Source organism: Megalopta genalis, chromosome 5 (assembly GCF_051020955.1).
Source record: "Megalopta genalis isolate 19385.01 chromosome 5, iyMegGena1_principal, whole genome shotgun sequence".
NCBI classification, from domain to species: domain Eukaryota; kingdom Metazoa; phylum Arthropoda; class Insecta; order Hymenoptera; family Halictidae; genus Megalopta; species Megalopta genalis.
The window spans coordinates 293,501-314,792 of record NC_135017.1 but is presented as its reverse complement, the minus strand read 5'-3'; the positions used below and the strand labels follow the sequence as shown (position 1 = coordinate 314,792).

Here is a 21,292-nt window from a genome sequence, read left to right as displayed (position 1 = left end):
ATCACTGCATTAAATCTCATCAAAAAGTGAACGTCAACCCTGGAAACCTTCCCATGTTAGTTACCCGAATGTTTAGATCACGATATGATATAATTTCTTTTTCATTTTTATTAATTAACGCGGCTATACGATGTTAAAGATGCCCATCCTAAAATTCATGAAATATAAAATTGTTATTTACTGTGCTGTTATTTCCTTAATTTAATTAAATCAGTGTGTTACTATCAGTCTGTTACTAGGTATTATTAGGGTAGTTAGGATGATTTTTATAATTATTTGACTCAAGCAATTTTCGATTCTTTTAGATCGATTTTGTCAAGCGATTGTCGATTCTTTTGAATTAATTTTTATAAATTTATTGCCTTTAAAATGATGATTAATGATGATTAACATACACTTAATTTATTGGTAATTCTTCGATTTTTAATTTCAAAGTTTATATCCAGTATTTTACCATCAGATACTAATCGTATCTCGATACTGTTCTAAATGTTATACGCCTAATATTGTGATACTTTTTTTATTGAAGAACTTGATTTTGTAAATCGGTTCTAAAGTTCCATTGGAATTAAAACATTACATTTTAGGTGCGATTTACAAAATCGGGTTCTGCGATAAAGAAATAAGCCAAATAGTATGAATATGATTTTTCAAGATTCGATTTTCTAGTGTATCGATCTTTCTCGCTGCAATTTAGAATCGTTTTTCTACGTCACCCCTTTCTCATCCCTAGTTTGAGCAGTTTTGACCTGTGTTTATTGTTTAGGCTCCTCAAAGTTCTGCGTAGCCGAAAAATAGAGCGTAAGTGATTGACACACACAGTAGAGAAGAGGGAGATGGAGATAGCAAAAGAATGAGTAAGAATGAGACAGCGAATGAGATAGAGTGCGACAATGAACTCGTACGTTCTTATTGCCGTTGTGATTGTTGTCATCGTTGCTGTTACCGTTGTCGAAGTCATTGTTATTATTGTTGACGTAGTTGTTGTCGTCGTCGAAATCGTTGTTGTTGTTATTCGTGAGAAACTGTTGCTTTGTGTAAACTGGTTGTTATTCTTGTGAATAAACTGTTGCTGTTATTGTCATTGTTATTTAAGTTGCAGGTGTGTGTGTGTATGTTGTTTATTTTACCACGGAGCCTCGTAGGATTTCCTAAAATAATCCCTGCACTCCCCTATTTTAAGTTAATTAGTTTTAGCTCAATGTTTCCTGTTAAATTAATTGTTTTTTTATTCGAGTCAAGTATTTGAAAAGAAAAATTATTTTCGGTTAATTCATTTAAACAGAGTAAAATATAAAGTTAATTTTTATAGGTTCTCTTTGTAAAATAAAAATAATGAAATGTTTAAAAAATGTTATGAAAAACTAGGGTCATCGCCATCTTTAATTTATTGTTTATCTCTCAGAACAACGTTAACCAATTTCAATGAAAATTTCAGCATTCATATAACATACTGAAATTCACAAGATTTATAAAATAGGTTTTACAATACGTAAAAAACCTGAAACGCGTGATTTATTTATTTATTTTTGTAATTCCAAAATTGCAATTTTTACAAACTTTGATTTACATATCATCTAGTAAACTAATGTTTCAAAGGAAATTAAAGTTTTTCAGTACGATTTGAAAATATTATTTCGTTTTAAAGGACGTTCAAAAACTTTTGTAAGTTAATAATAGCACTAATAAGAATTATAATTAGATAGTTTTAATAAACGTGTAGCATATCCAAGTATCCAATTCATGGTTAAAGTCACTAATGACGCGTAGACACGTCTTTGAATGAAATTATAAAATTTCGGGTAGCATACAGGGTTTTTCATAACTTTCGCACACATATTTTCGAACACTTCCATTAATCTAACAAAAAAGAATTCTCACGAAGAATTGTTATTTTTTCATTACAAAATCGAGATCGCCTTACATTTTTTTTTAAATGGCACTGTATTTTCTTTACTTACTATTATTGTAGCTCGTGTCAAGACGAATTCAATGAATTAATTAAGTTAATTATTTCATTCATTTATCTATTTTATAAACAATCTAACAATGGTGAATTTTATGAAAAAAAACTTACAGAAATTTTGTGTTGAAAAAAAAGTGAAGGAGCATTGAATTTTCTATAATATTTTTGTCTGCGTTAAATTATAATAATAAATAAAGTAAACGTTATGTTAATTACAAATTTGTTTAAAGGTTTATAATGTTTAAAAAACTATATCTTGCTGTTCGGTAGACCATGTAGAATCGTTCACTATGAACGTAAAAAATATTTTCATCGTTTTTACAGTGAACCCAAAACAAATACTTTTTAGAAATCTAAATTTTATAAGGCCTACGATAGTTGTAAAGATTATCATACTATATGTATAGTGATCAATTAGAATGTATATTTTGCTGCCATTAAAAACTTGATCAATAAAAAATTTGTTAAATTATAATAGCTAATCACTTGAATCATGACAGAAAAAGTGAATTAAAACCTTGAATTATTATAAACTGAATTTTCTTATAATAATCCCTATCTTAATTTATTTAATAATCTCTATTTAATCAAACTGCTGTAACAAATTACAAATATTTACAACAAATATTTACAAACACCAAGCCATCCTCGATTTCAATATTATTTGTTTAATGTTTTGTGAATGTTGGTTGAAAGATCTGCAAGTTCGCGTGCCTTGTAGTACAACGAGAAGTGAAATTGCTATGTCAAGATCAGACGCGCTACTTGATTCCTGTTCAATAGTATTATTTTTCCAACTTAATTTGTCTCGAAAACGGAGTCTTAAATCATTTTGATAATTTTGAATTTGTTTAAAAAATATAGAGCTCTCATATTTACGGGTTTCGACCATTTTTGCAAAAATGGGTTGTACTCAGGAATTTTTATCTCGGGAACTATTAGTCGTAACGAGATGTACTTTCTTTAATTTTACTTAGAAAGAATCCATCTTAAATTTTTATCTGATTGAAAAATTGTTTGTAGAACGTTGAAAATTATAAACAAATTCTTATTTTTTAAATAGGAGCTCGAAGTCGCGTTTTGAAAATTTGAAAAAAATTATCATGTTTCTTGGACTTTTTTCTACAAAAATGTGTTTTCCGTAGGATGGTGCGAGATATATTAAAAGTCACAATGAATTGTCGAATGTGGCAGTGCGTCCGAACCGCACGCTTCGCTATGACGGTCAGCGAATCGAACCACTATTAACCCATTCTATTACAATGAAGACTAAACACACAATTGGCAAGTTTCATAGCTATCAAGATAGTACCATTTATATCCGCAGAAGAATTTTACTAAAAACTTTTACAATAATCATATTCGTCAGTATTAACGTATTCGTTCATTTAGTATCCATGAAAAAGTGTCGTGAATTTCCACAATAATTCTAAAATTTCAAATATGATATCAGAAAATAAGGTCATGAGAAATAGACTAAACAATTCCACATTATCAATTCCACATTAATTAAAAATGCATAGCAAAATAGTTTAGTCAATAACGAGATAAAATATCTTTAGAATATGTGGTGTGTATGAAAACAATAAACACAGAAGTGAAAAAATTCCATGAAGCTAGAAATAAATAAGCGATAAACGAAGTATTTGTTTTGTCTGTTGATCGATTGAGATGTCTCTGACTCCGACTTCATCGATGCAATATCTCACCCATGGTTGCCATGGCAGCCAGAAGAATAAGCTAAATTTCAAATCGATGGAGTGGGGTACGTTACTTAAGGCGCCGGAACTCTCGTAAGCAGAATAGCGCACATTCAGCATAGGCTTCGCGTCCATAATTCAGAATAACAATGTCCACCCGGTAGACGCATAACGCCACTGTACGGGACTACCGGCGCATGCGTTACCTACCCCACTCCTTTGAAATGAAATCTGAAATCTGTCTTATTTGGCTGCGAACCTTGTATTATAACCTACCAATGTTTGGGCGATGTGGCCACGTGGCAAATACAGTTTAGAGTCGCTTATAGAGTACATTTTGTGAGTTTCATACTTGTTGGCATCTTATGTTATGTTGTTAACATATAATGTAGAATTACAGGTAAGGCATATTTCTAATACTAATACATTCAGATCAAGTGATTAATTTACAAGTTATATAAAAAATCGTTATACAAACAGGTGATATAATGACCGATGAACATGAACCAGCTTCCAATGCAATTAGTATTGTTTTTATTACAACTACTGGGAGTGAAGTAGGTAAATATATAAATATATTAGGTCCTTAACTACGAAATGAATTTAGCTTTGTGACCTAATATATAATATTAAAGATAATAAATACCTATACATCTACATATTTTGGTATGAGTTTGTGTTTAGAAAAGCAAAATGTTTCTTAGACTAATGTTAATTTCTTACAATATGGAACTATTATGTAAATATGTATAATAATCAAAATTTTATGAATAGACAATAGCAATATCAGTAGCAACATGACACATCAACCATCCAAGAAGATATACCCACAAAAATTCAGAGAAGCATGGATGAAAGAACCTATTTTTGCGCCATGGTTGGCCAGGTCACCATTAAACAAATTTGAAGCCAAGTGCCATGTATGCAATAGGGTGCTGCGTGCAAAACGAAGTGATCTTCTACAACATGAAAAAACTGTGACCCACCAAGAACAGATGGTTATTTCAGGAAGGGGAATAAATGCCAAAATCCAGCAATTATTACATCACAAAGGAAGCATTAAAAGAGCAGAGCTCAGGTATGTGTTAGACATAGTGGAGCATGGTAGGAGTTTCAACTCTTGCGATCACTATGTTGACACAATTCGAAATGGTCATGTGGAATGCAATTGCCCCACTATCCAAAATTTAAAGGTGAAACCCACAAAAATCAGAGCTATAATTAAAAATGTAATCAACAAAGCAATTATTGAAAGAGTAGCCAACATTTTGAGGCATACATTTTTTTCTGTATTCATTGATGAAAATACAGACTCAGGAAATAGCAAAAATTTTGCTATTTTAGCACGCTATATTCATGAGAATAAAATTCATAATTATGTTTTAGAGTACATTAGTATTAAAAGTGGAACAGCCGACATTTTATTTAAATGTTTTGAATATGCTCTAGCAAAACACAACATTCCAATAAAAAATGTTGTTGGAATTTCTAGCAGTAATGCTGATGTCATGGTGGGAAAGCATCAATCCTTCGTAACATTATTTAAGAAAAGAAATCCAGAGGTAGTTACAATTCCTTGCATTTGTCAGAAGCTAAATCTCATTGCAATTCAGGCGTGTCAATTCATTCCAGACAATGTAAATAAATTAATGCATCGTATTTTTAATTATACTGAACAAAGCGGGAAGAGAAAACTTGAATTGGTAGAATTACAAATGTTTGCGTCAACACATACAAGGCTTGAAGCATCAGAAACGCAGTGGTTGTCAATACGCGAATGTGTCGCGAAACTACTAGAACAATGGCCCATTTTGTTAATATATTTTGAAGGTCAAAATAATGCATACGCCACAGAAATTTTTGTGGATTTAAATTCACCATATACTAAAGCATACTTAGAATTTTTAAATTACAGTTTGAAAATAATAACACGGTACAATACAATTTTCCAAAGTAAGCAAGCCAATATAAGTACCATGGTAGAACAATGTCATGACCTACTAAAAGATTTAGGATGCAACTATTTGAAATTAAATATTGTACATAATGTAAATTTACATGAAGTAGATCCTTACAATGAAGGAAATTTGCTACCTCTGAATGAAATGAATATTGGTTGCAAGAGTAAATCCACTATTAGTGAGTGCGTGAAATCCGAGAAAGTTAAACAATTTTACACAAATTGTCAGAATTTTTATCAAGCAGCTTTTAAAAGCGCAGTTGATATGCTGCCATTTGATGATATGTTTTTAAGATCATTAAAATTTTTGCATCCGTCAGTTGCTCTAGATCTTCAAAAACATGAAAATCACATAGAAAATATATTGCAAAAGTTCAAATCAAAATTTGACGACGAAGTCGTATTGCAGGAGTGGTATTTTCTTGGATTTCTGGAAGAAGAGACGAAAAGTGCATTATTGTCATTAAGTGTATATGATTTTTGGATTAAGATGATTGAAATTTCAAATAATAGAGCACAGAAATTTAAAAATATTTGTAAGTTGGCGTTACTGTGTCTGACTTTACCGAACTCGAACACAGAAATTGAAAAATTATTTTCATTAGTAAATAATATTAAAAGTAGAAACCGCAATAGATTAGGACATCGTATGGTTGGAGCATTATGTCGTATTAGCATGGATTTAAATAGTATAGGCTCAAAATGCTGTAACTATCCAATTACGGAAGAAATTTTAAAGAATTTTAATAGTAGAATGTATGAAGAAGATATTGTGCCACATGAATTAAATGATATAATTGTACAAGATCAAATGTCAAGTGACGATGATATCGATGATGACATCGACGATGATGACGTGTAACAATATAATTTTGTAAATTATATAATTATAGTATATGTAAAATGCTATTAGAATTTGTAATACTAAATTGTAAATTGTAAACTAAAATTTGTAAAATACTGTAATAAATTAATACTAAATTTGTAACTTCCATTTGTAATGAAATATATTACAAGTTTCTTCACCTCATTTTATGATAAATTTCATAAGCCGAAAATAATTTATTTCATTTTAAAAAAAGCAAAGTCATCTGTGTCACGTCACTTTCGCAATTTAGAATTACAATGTACATCCGTTATGTCCCTAATCCCTCAATTTGAAATCTAACTCTAACTTAGACTTTTGGATGATATGAAACTCGTCTAATGATCACCCTTGCTATTATCAAGCGTCTTTATTTGTTGCATTATCGAAATCCGCCCATTATTTACGATAATATCATGCGTGGCAAGAGTGGCGTCTGTTCATCTTGCCACAATATGCGAAAACGTGGCTTTTCTGAATAAGCATGCTCGGAGGTATCACATCTTCGCCAGTGCACGACATGAATGTATAGAGCGGTTCACAAATGGCTGTTACCGCCCTAAAACAGTCATTCAACATATTAAGTGTCGAATAACGATTTTATCGAATCCTACCCTAAAAATTCTTTCAAAGTAATTTCATTAATGCAACCGAAACTAGGAAGTCAAAATGTATCATAGTGAATTATTTTATATTTAAAATTTATTATAACGAAGTATTTTATAAAATACATACATATATTAAATATCCAAGTGTTAAATCAATTAACATCTTATGAACAACAAATTAGCAACTAATTCATTGCAAATTATTAAAAAATTTTTAATTTAATAGTTTTTATAGAAACATTTTTTTCGTAGTTTCAAACTATTTCGAGATATTTCACTGCACTTGGACGAAACACCTTATATATTAAGCCGAAACAAATCGTTTGGTGCTATTAAAATGCTATACACTTTACGGTAGTCAGGAATTAAATGATACATGCGATTATCTCAAGAACTATTCGTAATTTGAAAAAGTATATGATATTACCTTACGAAGATTACCTTTATTATTTTTTACTGGAATCATATAATGCTTTGTGTACAATTCGATGCACTTCAAAATTCTGAATAAAAATCTATTAACCTATCTATGTCGAAAAACTATTACTTTGGGAGATATTTCAATTTTAATATTGCGAGATTTTTATGTGGTTATATGAAGGAAAAATTTTTTTTAACTGTCAGTCGACGAGTATTAAAAATATGAAGTGTGATCTGTTTTTTTAAATTATAGGCACGTTTTTTTAAATTATAGGTCTACCAATTTCGTATATATTAAGTGATCATAAGAAAAGTAGTAATTTAAGACCAAAAATAAGTTTAAATTTAAAATAAACATAGATAATATCAGACAGGCGGGCGACTAGGAATAGCTACAAGGTCGACGCTTTGGCCACCCCTGCTCTACGCTGTACATTCTAAAACCAAAATTCCACGCGCGCGCGCGCGCGTGTCATTGAATACTACAGTAGTGTACACTTGAAATTAAAATATCTCTAAATAATATATTTTTAGTCGATGAAGATCCCGAATCGGTCATTTATACTATGGCCGATGATAAACGATGAGGTGATAGAAATGCGACCTACTTATGTCGATGTGCGTGTATTAGGGATGGTACATAATTGTACTTAATATTTGGATGTCGAACTGTTTCCTGGTTATAAAAATCTAACTTACTAAAAATGCCGAAAAATTTAAATTATAATAATTTTAGAACGTAAAAGACTAAATTTCAGTTTTTTCGTATTTCACATTTTGGTATACATACCCGCACAACAAATGTTCAAAAAAATACATCAACATATACGTAGAAAAACAAACAAAAAATAATATTTTTTAATATATTATTTAAACAAATGTTGACATTTGAAATTTGTCTTCGCAAGTGTACTCCCCATAAAAAGACACACAACTTTGCCATTTATACCAATAGTTTCCACGATATTCGTAGAAATGGTTTTCTAGTTTCTCGAACAGTTGCCCGAAATTTCCATATAGCCATCTGAGGTTTTAGTGAAATCTTATAATTATTCCATAACAACGAAAAGGTAGTAATCGATAACATTTTAGGATTAATGAAAGAAGCCACATACACGATTAAATTCATAGATATAACGTTTATTTATAAAAAAACAAATTTATCTATTTTACCAAAAAGCAAGCAAAAAATTCCCATGTAGCCATGCGTGTTTTAAGTAAGTAACATCAAGATTAACAAAAATTTCTTCTCTACTTCGTAATGAATATTTAGTATAATTACCATTTATTCGAATAACGTTGAAAATTTGATTAGGCATCGATGAAATCAAATTATGAAAAGTTTCTGCTTCGATAGATGACCACACTCTGATCACAGCAGTCTATAACTCAGAAATAGAGTTATAATGTTTGCAATTGCCATAGACTTTTCTTGAAATTATTCCCCAAACGTTTTCAATTGAGTTTAACCCTTTGCATTCAACACACAGTACTTCCATTTGGTGTGATTGTTTTTGTTTGAAATTAAACGTGTATGCTTATAGAAGACTTCTATTATCTGACAATTTATCGAATACAGACAAATTTAATAACATAAGAATTCTTTTAAAAATAGCGTAGCAACTTTTTGCGTCACCTCAGAGTCATCACTCGAGTGCAAAGGGTTAAATCTGGTGAATAAGCTGGCCATGTAAAAATCCTGTTATCTTTGTCGCCTAACCACTGCTTTGGTTGTCTTGATGCATGAACTGCAGCGTTATCATGGTGAAAAATGAAGCCGCCACTCGCAATTTCTTCGCAAAATGATATCAAAACCATTTCTAACAATTTCGTATATTCTGTCGAATTTATTTTATGATTGATGCAACAAATTGATGTTTTTTATTGGCTCTGGATTTAGTTCAAATCATTTAGTTAGTTTCTTTTTACCAACCATTTTAAACGGAAAATATTTTTAAATTTCTGCGTGTCAAAAGAGAAACGTTATTGGCACATGTCAAATCTGTTTATCCAATACTACGAAAGAAATAAAAAGACAATTGACATTTTCGTCAAATTTCTGCTCACGCTTAAAACGAAAACATCCAAGAGAATTTGAAGAATATAGTACAGAATTACGAAGTAGAAGACAAAGTATAAAGATTCTACTACACATGTCCCAGAAGATGAGAGAAGTACCAACCGAAGTCAATTCGAAGTGGAGGTGACAAAATATATTATAATCCCGCAGAATATAAAATATGATGCATTAAATTATAAATGCATTCATTAATATATTATGAAATCGGAGAGAGATATTTACTTTCGCCGCATATTTGAAAACTTGGGAGTTCCTGAAAAACTAATGTATAACTATAATAACTAATATATAAAACTAATATAAGTCGGCGCACACAGTAGGGAAAGTGACGAACAAAATGTGTGACCAGTATGTGCACAATTAAAGAAGTATTGAAGACAGTGCCATTTGTTTGTACCACAGCAGATATCTGATCTGTACGGAGAAGTTTATTCGTTGTTACGGTGCACCAGGATATCCACAAATTATGAAAGGAAATCAGCAGCGCTTGGCTGTCTTCGTTTTGCGAGTATACATTCATTTGATGGGATTACGTAGAAGAAGAAGAAAGAGAAGAGAATGAAGTGGTCAACACACACACACACACACACACAGAGAGAGAGAGAGAGAGAGAGAGAGCATATCACGTTAGATGTGCTGCGCACACATTAAACTTGTGCGTAGCAACAGATATGATAATTGTAATCCTGGTTTTTAAGTAGCGCGTCCGAGAACAAATCGGGACGATCTTGAGAAATGGGTTTGTTCGTTACACAATGACAAGAAAATAGGTGTATTTCGTTTAATTCGGAACACATTCCATTTAAATGATCGCACAGAAAAAATTTACAAAGGTTAAGAAAAATTTTGCAACCTTCTATGTGTGGATATTAACAATAGATTAAAGCACATTCGAATACTTGTAAATATCTTACTTGAATACTTGTAAAGATCTTAGGAAAAATATGTTATTGATGTCTGATTTTTGTAAATATTTTCGTACATAATTTCTTATTATTTATTAATCTGTTACAATAAAATATTTGTTGCTTGTTTATGTATTATGTTCAAATATGTGTCAGTTATACAAATATGCATTATGTTAGAATGTGCGCTACCTGACACCTAGTAATTCTTAATAAAAAATGTTTTGAATAAAAATTAGTCAATACACAGTTTCTAAAAGATTACAATACAAAATGTTGATAAATGATCTTTCTATTCAACAAAAAACAAAATCGTTGCAATTTTTTTAACATAACTGTATATCCTTTATGTACAAATCGTTTCATCTTTGTGTTCCCTTTAAAAAATTCTTAACATACTTGGGTCGAAAATTAATTAGTTTAAAAGTTATAATTATTGTCTCGAACGCCCATAAGATCGCATCACTATACGACGGAATACTTACTCGGCAACGGCAACACGTTTATTCGTGCTGACAAAAGTTACTCGAAGAATGATTCGAACTCTTCAAATAAAAGATACAGATAAAAGATGAAAATTTTATTCGATGCCACGAATAAGTGCACTTCGAATAAAATAGGTATTTTTATCCGTTGGATAAATTTTCGTCGAATAAGAAAAGTATCTTTATTCGTCGAATAAACTATTGTCGAATAAAATTATTTATTCGATACTCGTCGCATAAAAATATTTTGTTTGATCGAACGTTCGAATATCGAATAAAGATAAAATATCTTTTATTAAATAAGCTTTTATGTAAATAGTACCAAACTCTGCCTTTCGGCTGTTTTTGCCCATTGTGCGCGTGGCCCACTTTGCGTAGGGAGCGTTCAAGAGCAATCCAGATGCAGAATGGCGTCATGGTATGACGTCGCGACAGATGCACTCTTACCGGATGCAGATAGGCAGCCATATTGAATTTTAGTTTGTACAAATTTGTCATTGACATAGGTGGCGGTTAAAACACTGCTTCGTAAGTTATCAATCTGAGAGCAATAAGTTACACACACAAAGAATGTGGACAGGCGCAATGTAGGCATGAAATTTAACTACGCAGGACGACGCATGCGCAGAGAGTCTACTGGGTGAACATTGTAAAATCATCTGTAGCTCTGCGTCACGTCGCCATCGTAGTTCAGAATTATAATGTTCACCTGGTAGACGCCCAGTGCCTGCGTCGTCGTACGTAGTTACATTGCATGCCTATAATAGGCAGGCGTTGCCAGTATTTTTATAAAAGTAAGTTACTACCGCGAGAAAATTAGAATTCTGAACTACAATCGCGACATGACATACAGCTTTTGTCTGATCGTAGTTCAGAATTGTAATGTTCATCCGATAGACGCTCCACGCCATTGTACGGGACATCCGGCGCATGCGTTACTTACCCCACTCCTTGCGTAACTTATTTCTCTGTTCATGCTGACTACGCTCGTCCGATGCAGTTTAGAGACGCTTAAAGCAAGCTTCAGTGTTTGGTTAGTTGCGTTTGGATCTTATATTGTGCTATTGTAGAATCACAGGTAAGCATATTTCTAATATTAATGTATCCCGTTGAAGTGAATATATTATAAGATATTTCAAATATCATTATATTAAAAATTATGATACAAATAGATGATACAATGACCGACGAAGCAAGTAGAGCTAGTATTGGCGTCAGAAAACCTTCTAACAGTGACCAAGGTAAATATAGTAAATATAACAACAACCTATATATACATGTATAACATATACATAATTTCTTGTTGTATATTGTATTATATAACTCAAGTAATAATCAAAATTTTACCAACAGGCAGTAGCAGTATCCACATCAAAACGATAGGTCCATCACCCAAAAAGGGAAGGATCCAAAAATTCAGAGAAGCATGGATGCAAGAACAAATTTTTGCACCATGGTTGGCCAAGTCACCATTAAACAACTTAGAAGCAATGTGCAGTGTCTGCAAAAAAGTGATTCGTGCAAGACGAGCTGATCTTCTGAAACATGAAAGTAGCGTGAAACACCAAGAACAAATGGTTATTTCAGGAAGAGGAATAAACACCAAAATCCTACAATTATTGCATCACAAAGGAACCATTAACAGGGCAGAACTCAGGTGTGTGTTACATATAGTGGAGCACGGTAGAAGTTTCAGCTCTTGCAAACACTATGTTGACACAATTCAAGAGAGTCATTCGGAATGCAATTGCCCCACTATACAAGACTTAAAATTGAAAATCACAAAAATCAGAGCTATAATTCAAAATGTAATCAACAAAGCAATTATTGAAAGGGTAGCCAACATTTTGAGGCATACATTCTTTTCTATATTAATTGATAAAGGTACAGATGCAGGGAATAGCAAAAATTTTGCTATTTTAGCACGCTATATTCATGAGAACAAAATTCACAGTTATGTTTTAGAGTATATTAGTATTAAAAGTGGTACTGCCGATATTTTATTTAAATGTTTTGAATATGCTCTCGCAAAACACAACATTCCAATAAAAAATGTTGTTGGAATTTCTAGCAATAATGCTAATGTCATGGTGGGAAAGCATCAATCCTTCGTAACATTATTTAAGAAAAGAAATTCAGAGGTAGTTATAATTCCCTGTATTTGTCAGAAGCTAAACCTCATTGCTTTTCATGCATGTAAATTCATCCCATATAATGTAAATAAATTAATGCGGCGTATTTTTAACTACACTGAACAAAGCGGAAAGAGGAAATTTGAATTGGAGGAATTACAAATGTTTGCGTCGAGACATAGACTGCTTGAACCATCAAAAACCAAATGGTTGTCAATGCGCGAATGTATTGCAAAACTATTAGAAGAATGGACTGTTCTGTTAATATATTTTGAAGGCCAAAATAATGAAGGCACCACAGAAATTCTTGAGGATTTAAATTGTACATGCACTAAAGCATATTTAGAATTTCTAAATTACAGTTTGAAAATAATAACACGATATAATACAATTTTCCAAAGTAAGCAAGCCGAGATAAGCACGATGGTAGAACAATGTTATGACCTACTAAAAGATTTAGGATGCCATTTTTTGAAATTAAATGTTGTACATAATGTAAATTTACATGAAGTAGATCCTTACAATGAAGGAAATTTGCTACCCTGGGATGAAATAAATATTGGTTCAAAGAGTAAATCCACTATTAGCAAATGCGTAGAATCCGAAGAAATTAAACAATTTTATACAAATTGTCAGAATTTTTACCAAGCTGCATTTAGAAGTGCAGTCGATACACTGCCGTTAAATGATATATTTTTAAGATCATTAAAATTTTTACAGCCGTCAGTTGCTCTAGATCTTCAAAAACATGAAAACCACATAGAAAATATATTACAAAAGTTCAAATCAAAATTTGACGACGAAGATGTATTACAGGAGTGGTTTTTTCTTGGATTTCTGGAAGAAGAGACGAAAAGTGCATTATTGTCATTAAATGTATATGACTTTTGGATTAAGATGATTGAAATTTCGGAAAGTAGAGCACAAAAATTTAAAAATATTTGTAAGTTGGCATTACTGTGTCTGACTTTACCGAACTCGAACATAGAAATTGACAGATTATTTTCATTAGTAAATAACATTAAAACTAAAAACCGGAAAGGATTAGGACATCGTATGGTTGGAGCATTATGCCGCATTAATGTGGATTTAAATAGTATGGGCTCAAAATGTTGCGACTATCCGATTACGGAGGAAATTTTAAAGAACTTTAATAGTAGAATGTATAAAGAAGACATTATGCCACATGAATTAAATGATAGAATTGTACAAGATCAAATGTCAAGTGACGATGATATCGACGAAAATGAAGTATAACAATATAATTTTGTAAATAATTAATATAATTATAGTAATTGTAAAAAATAATATTTTCCATTTGTAATAAAACATATTATTAAGTTTCTTCACCTTTTATGTTTCATTTCATAAGTAGAGAATAATGCATTTCATTACAAAAAGAGCAAAGCCATTTGCAGCTTTACGTCACATCGCGTCGACAGTTTAGAAAATATCAAAACTGGGAAGTTAAAATGTATCATACTGAAGTATTTTATATTTAATATCTTTTTCATAACGAAATATTTTATATTTTCAAGTTATAGTGAGTTGTATTTTAACTCTTGTATTCTAAGAATTCTAGTCAGATTCAGTTTGCATGAATATGTCACAATAATGTTCGAAACGTTAATGCTTAGTATAATTTAGAGCATCATTATTAAAATTTAACGTAATGTATGCAAAGTAATATAATTTGATGAAATATGATTCAAATTTAAGATGTTTGATAGTTTATCAAGTATTTAATTTCATCTTCGTCTTAAGTTTTAGATTTTTATAAATTTTTGAAAAATTTCACATTTAATTCAACAGAGTTAATATCCGGAATATTGGTTGATGTTTATATTTTATATTAAGATTTTATGTTTATATTTCATATTTGTTATTATATGGATTATTACATTATATTATTCATTTGTGTTATTATATGGAAATATTTGTGAATATATCCTATGTATTATACGGTAAACATATTTTTACAATTCCTACTACATGATGAGCTCCATTGTCTAGCTGAGAATGTAAACGATGTAATAATATGATATTTGTAACTAACCATGGAAACGCCATGCAAAAAAAATGAGACATATTTTTAGTAGTTATTTTAGAGTTTATTTTTCTTCAGACATAAAACGTACATCCAAACTTAAATATGTTGAATTCGCTTGTGTCGAAAATGACATTATTATAGCTGAACGTAAAGCTTAGCATAACCTACTTTGTTTAACAGATGTAATTTTTTCAGATTCTATCATGAAAATCATAAACTACTGCAAAAATTCAGAATGATCCTTATTAGCGTAATTTTTATTGATAAATATTCGTTCGAGGTTTGTAACCTAAGTATCTGCATGATTTTTTATTTCGTGGACAATAATTTCTTGACCAATTGATACTTTGATAGTCCTTTTTTAAATAATTAAGATGCACGGTAGCGTATTGACGCCAAGTATGTATGTACATGAAACATCGAACCCTTCCGTGTACATTTTTACCAGAGTTGGAGACCACTTTAATCTAATTTGAAGTATTCATCATAAACAAATCATCATAGAACACTATACCATATGCAGTAATGTGTACAAATTGTTGAAAATTATTATATACATTCTATATGGACGTCTGACTTTTCATGAAGAAATCATCAATTGGCTCCCAAGATTCATAGTGATGTAACTCTAGTAACACTAGATTGTTTTCTATGAAGTTTTTCAGAAAATAAAGTTTATATCAATACACCACAAACGATTGACAAGCTAATAATAATAATAATAATAATGTAATGGAAAGTTGAATAAAACGAGTCGGGCTTATAAAAAAAAACCGGGATGGTCATTTGAACAACAGTGTTCCACGATTAATGTTATGCAATGGACTTTATATTAAAATAAAGAAACTTGAAATATCTCTACATAAACCGCATATGAACTTTCGAATGATATCCAACTTTAATAACATTAGTTGTTGTGTGATAATATATTGTAATGATATATTATCGAGGGGTTCAAAATTTTAGATTCATCTCCTTTTTCTAATTCATATATAATATAATAATCCCTACGCACAAGAACCTTTTCCTCATCAATCTTCGTGCAGTTGCTTTAGAAAAAGAACGGGAGATGAACGAGAGGCATAGAATGAAACCAGTGGGCTCTATGCGCGAGTGTTCACATGAACGAGTAACCTAACCTGCTTTAGCATGCTTGGGATCTCAGTCTTTTCGCGCATCCGTTCGCCTGGTGCCCCATCTGAAATACGCGCCGCGATATTTGACTTGTATTTACATATATCGCCTCGTAAAATTCTCGACCACATTTGCCAGCGAATTTGCGAACAAATGTTATGTTTCGAATGTATGTATTTATAGGAAATGTTTCAAAAAGTTGAGCAAGATCAGGCCCAGCTAATTATTACATTGCCCTGAATATTAGTGCAAGAGAACGAAAGAATGTTGCAACTGAATAGTATAAACTTCATGCCTTCTTTTGAAAGATGTTTATTTGCTCGAAATATGACCCGCTTGCTTCGATACACTTTTCCCAACGAGCTTTTAATATATAAATGCCATTTTTAAGGAAGTTCTGGTCTTTTGCATGAATAAATTCGGCAACGTGAAAAGAGTCATATAGGTGCTTAAAAAAATTAAAATCTATTGGCGATAGATCGAGCGAATAGGGTGAATGTTGCAAAATTTCATACTTTTTGATTCATTTAATTCTGAAACTGTTTCTTGCGACGTAATACAGGATTCGAGAAGAATACTTTTTGGCAAAACGTAACGCTGGCAATACACATTAAGACTGTAAAGGAGATTACGCAATAAACAACAAGGAGACAAACATTTGCAGATTATGAAAATTCGACATTTCATATGCAGCAATCTTAAAATAGTCGCGTCGGTATTTATGTCAAAGTTTACACTTTTCGGGAAATTTGTAATACATGTAAATGCTATTTGAAATAGAACCATTTTTCTTATGAAAATAAGTTACTACCGCGTGAATATTATAATTCTGAACTACAATTGTGACGTGACCTAGTTCACTTCTGTCTGATCGTAGTTCAGAATTGCAATGTTCACCCGGAAGACGCTCCACGCCGCTGTACGGGACTCTCGGCGCATGCGTCACCTCTCCCACCCCTTGCGTAACTTATTTTCGTAAGAACACTGGGCTTTGTATGCACGAGAGTCCCGACGCATGCGTCACCACTCCAATCCTTGCGTAACTTATTTCTCTGTCTAGGTTGACAACGCTCGTCAGAAGCAGTTTAGAAACGCATGAAACATGTTTCGTGATTTGGTCAGTTTTGTTTAACCTTATATTGTTCTACTGGGAAATCACAGGTGAGCACATTTCTAATATTAATGCATACCGTTAAAGTGAATAAATTATAAGCTATTTCAAATATCATTATATTAAAAAGTATGATACAAATAGATGATACAATGACCGACGAGTCAAGTAGAGCCAGTATTGGCGCCAGAAACCTTCCTAACAGTGGCCCAGGTAAATATAGTAAATATAAGAACAACCTATATATACATGTACATATACATATATATGTATATAACCTATATCTTCTGTTAAAACTTATACTTGTTTAATTTTTTGTTGTATATGGTATTATATAATTGAAGTAATAACCAAAATTTTATCAACAGACAATAGCAGTACCCATGTCAAAAAGATTGGTCCACCAACCAAAAAGACAAGGATCCAAAAATTCAGAGAAGCATGGATGCAAGAACCTATTTTTGCACCATGGTTGGCCAAGTCACCATTAAACAACTTGGAAGCCATGTGCAGTGTCTGCAAGAAGATGATTCGTGCAAGACGATGTGATCTTCTGCAGCATGGAAAAACCGTGGCACACCAAGAACAGATGGTTATTTCAGGAAGACTCGAAAACACCAAAATCCAGCAATTATTACATCACAAAGGAAGCATTAAAAGGGCAGAACTCAGATATGTGTTAGACATAGTGGAGCACGGTAAGAGTTTCAACTCTTGCCGTCACTATGTTGACACAATTCCAGATGTTCATGCGGAATGCAATTGCAGTTACCCCAACATAGAAAATTTTAGGTTGAAAACCTCAAAAGTTAGAGCTATAATTCAAAATGTAATCAACAAAGCAATTATTGAAAGGGTAGCTAACATTTTGAGACATACCTTTTTTTCTATATTAGTTGATGAAGGTACAGATACAAAAAATAGCAAAAATTTTGCTATTTTGGCACGCTATATTCACGAGAATAAAATTCATAGTTATGTGTTAGAGTATATTAGTATTAAAAGTGTAACTGCCGAAATTTTATTTAAATGTTTTGAATATGCTCTAGCAAAACCCAACATTCCAATAAAAAATGTTGTTGGAGTATCTAGCAGTAATGCTGATGTCATGGTGGGAAAGCATCACTCCTTTGTAACATTATTTAAGAAAAGAAATCCAGAGGTAATTACAATTCCCTGTATTTGTCAGAAGCTAAATCTTATTACTATTAATGCGTGTAAATTCATCCCAAATAGTGTAAATATAATAATGCATCGCATTTTTAACTATACTGACCAGAGCGGGAAGAGCAACCATAAATTGGTGGAATTACAAATGTTTGCATCGAGACATAGAATGCAGGAACCATCAAAAACTAAATGGTTATCAATGCGCGAATGTGTCGTGAAACTATTAGAACAATGGGACATTTTATTAATATATTTTGAAGACCAAAATAATACATGTGCCACAGAAATTCTTGAGGATTTAAATTCAACGTGCACTAAAGCATATTTAGAATTTTTAAATTACAGTTTGAAAATAATAACACAATACAATACAATTTTCCAAAGTAAGCAAGCCGATATAAGCACCATGGTAGAACAATGTCATGACCTACTAAAAGATTTAGGATGCAATTTTTTGAAATTAAATATTGTAAATAATGTAAATTTACATGAAGTAGATCCTTACAACGAAAGAAATTTGCTACCTCAGAATGATATAAATATTGGTTGCAAGAGTAAATCCACCATTAGTGAGTGCGTGGAATCCGAGAAAATTAAACAATTTTATACAAATTGTCAGAATTTTTATCAAGCAGCTTTTAAAAGCGCAGTTGATATGCTGCCATTTGATGATATATTTTTAAGTTCATTAAAATTTTTGCAGCCATCAGTTGCTCTAGATCTTCAAAAACATGGAAACTATATAGAAAATATATTGCAAAAGTTCAAATCAAAATTTGACGACGAAGTCGTATTGCAGGAGTGGTATTTTCTTGGATTTCTGGAAGAAGAGACGAAAAGTGCATTATTGTCATTAAATGTATATGACTTTTGGATTAAGATGATTGAAATTTCGGAAAGTAGAGCACAAAAATTTAAAAATATTTGTAAGTTGGCATTACTGTGTCTGACTCTACCGAACTCAAACACAGAAATTGAAAGATTATTTTCATTAGTAAATGACATTAAAACTAAAAACCGGAATAGATTAGGACATCGTATGGTTAGTGCATTATGTCGCATCAATGTGGATTTAAATAGTATGGGCTCAAAATGTTGTGACTATCCGATTACAGATGACATTTTAAAGAATTTTAATAGTAGGATGTATGAAGAAGATATTATGCCACATGAATTAAATGATATAATTGTACAAGATCAAATGTCAAGTGACGATGATATGGATAATAATGACGTGTAACAATATAATTTATACTATTTGTAAAAAATAATATTTTCCATTTATAATGAAACATATTAAGTTTCTTCACCTTATTTTTTTATTTCATGTCATAAGCAGAGAATACATAAAAAATTTATATCTCTGCGTTGCGTCACGTTCGCAGTTTTGAAAATATCGAAATTAGGAAGTTAAAAGTTTTATATTTAAAATTTGCCATAGTGAAGTATTTTATTTTTAATATTTATCATAACGTTTTCAAGTCATCATAACAAATGTTAATTCTTTTGTATTCTAAGATTTCTAATAATATTCAGTTTACATGAATATATCACAATAAGTAATGAATTTTTGAAATTTAGTTAAAATTTCAACAGTGCGCTATCAATTTGTGTTGAAAGCTTACGTTCTAGAGATGGGCGATTATGAATCGATTTTCAATATTTTTTGAACAATTCTTGAATATTTGATATTTAAACGGATCGATGTTTTTAATTACAAATCGATTTTCGATTGGAAGTCGCCATAATGCCAATAACTATTGCCATTTACAAAATTTCGTCTTCCTAAATTCATTGCCAATAATAACAATTTTCAAAAAATGAAAACCAAGTTGTTCAATAAAAAAGTAACTCAATATTAAGTGTATAACATTTATAACCACATAGAAATACCAATTAGAGTATTTTATGAACAGACACACTACATATAAATCTTTAAGTTAGATTGGTATATTTATTTATTCATTTAGGGCTTGAACACTAACATACACTAACCTTGTAAATCGATTTTAAAGTGCCATAAGAATTAAAGCATTGCATTTTAGGTCCAATTATTTTTAAATCGATTTTCATAGAATTGATTTTTCACGGTTCGATTTTCTAGTGAATTGATCTTAAAGGTTGCAATTCAGAATCGATCATTTTGAGATAGTCGCCCATCCCTAATATACATAGATACAGTAATCCCTACGCACAAGAACCTTTTTATCCACACCATTCTACTGCGCAGTTGCTTTAGAAAGAGAACGAGATATGACTGAGAGAAACAGAACAAGAAACCTAGCTCGGCTTATATTTGCCATGCTTGTGACCTTATACTTTCCGCGCATTCGTTCGGTTGAGTCGCCACTTGAGGCATGCGTTATGAAAATTCTATTTCTAAAAGAGGTTCAAATTTCAAATAATGAAATCTGTTGAATCTTAGGATGCTCGGATACATCGTCCAGTGAGATACATATATTTTCAAGAAATGTTTTGACAAATTGCATAGTATATCATTGTATCAACGTGAATCCTAGCATGAGAAAATGTAAAATGTTAAAAATTGAACGAATGTTGGTTTGATCTAAAAAATATCTAAATATACAAAAATTAGCTGTTATACTTATTCCTGGAATACTTAAGACAACTTTGTAGCTCTTGATTGGCTGTTTGTGTTAAGAACAATGGGTTCTGTGGATGCGTATGTTTACATACGTAATTATT

The 21,292-nt window shown here is 31.5% G+C and overlaps 2 protein-coding genes and 1 long non-coding RNA gene across 8 annotated transcripts; 2 read left to right on the top strand and 1 right to left on the bottom strand.

Annotated features, from left to right (window-relative positions):
- The first annotated feature begins 3,649 nt into the window (after positions 1-3,649).
- Positions 3,650-6,614, top strand: LOC117227709 (zinc finger protein 862). 2 transcript variants are annotated; one of them, XM_033483185.2, is made up of 3 exons: positions 3,650-4,066; positions 4,147-4,227; positions 4,441-6,614. In XM_033483185.2, the coding sequence occupies exons 2-3, from the start codon at positions 4,155-4,157 to the stop codon at positions 6,486-6,488; spliced, it is 2,121 nt and encodes a 706-aa protein (XP_033339076.2). In that variant the 5' UTR covers positions 3,650-4,066; positions 4,147-4,154; the 3' UTR covers positions 6,489-6,614. The 2 variants fall into 2 exon arrangements, with proteins under 2 accessions (XP_033339076.2, XP_033339077.2); XM_033483186.2 differs by lacking the exon at positions 3,650-4,066 and having other exon boundaries at positions 4,147-4,223.
- Positions 6,615-11,249: 4,635 nt separating this feature from the next.
- On the top strand, positions 11,250-19,878 carry LOC117227710 (zinc finger protein 862). 5 transcript variants are annotated; one of them, XM_033483191.2, is made up of 7 exons: positions 11,250-11,783; positions 11,990-12,067; positions 12,162-12,230; positions 12,343-12,646; positions 17,366-17,466; positions 17,561-17,629; positions 17,785-19,878. In XM_033483191.2, the coding sequence occupies exons 3-7, from the start codon at positions 12,170-12,172 to the stop codon at positions 19,824-19,826; spliced, it is 2,577 nt and encodes an 858-aa protein (XP_033339082.2). In that variant the 5' UTR covers positions 11,250-11,783; positions 11,990-12,067; positions 12,162-12,169; the 3' UTR covers positions 19,827-19,878. The 5 variants fall into 5 exon arrangements, with proteins under 5 accessions (XP_033339082.2, XP_033339081.2, XP_033339080.2 ...); XM_033483190.2 differs by having other exon boundaries at positions 11,887-12,067; XM_033483189.2 differs by having other exon boundaries at positions 11,860-12,067.
- On the bottom strand, positions 18,822-20,963 carry LOC117227711 (uncharacterized). Its single transcript, XR_004492132.2, has 2 exons — positions 20,582-20,963; positions 18,822-19,406 (listed from the first exon to the last, which is right to left on the bottom strand). It is a non-coding gene; the product is annotated as an uncharacterized LOC117227711 (long non-coding RNA).
- Between the last annotated feature and the right edge of the window lie 329 nt (positions 20,964-21,292).

What these genes read in the sequence shown, in the direction of transcription:
- LOC117227709 (XM_033483185.2), top strand. Translation starts at nt 4,155, where the DNA reads ATGACCGATGAACATGAACCAGCTTCCAATGCAATTAGTATTGTTTTT. An exon ending in AACTACTGGGAGTGAAGTAG is followed by an intron (nt 4,228 to 4,440) that starts GTAAATATATAA and finishes TTTTATGAATAG; the next exon opens with ACAATAGCAATATCAGTAGC.
- LOC117227710 (XM_033483191.2), top strand. Translation starts at nt 12,170, where the DNA reads ATGACCGACGAAGCAAGTAGAGCTAGTATTGGCGTCAGAAAACCTTCT. An exon ending in ACCTTCTAACAGTGACCAAG is followed by an intron (nt 12,231 to 12,342) that starts GTAAATATAGTA and finishes TTTTACCAACAG; the next exon opens with GCAGTAGCAGTATCCACATC. An exon ending in ATTAACAGGGCAGAACTCAG is followed by an intron (nt 12,647 to 17,365) that starts GTGTGTGTTACA and finishes TTCTCTGTCTAG; the next exon opens with GTTGACAACGCTCGTCAGAA.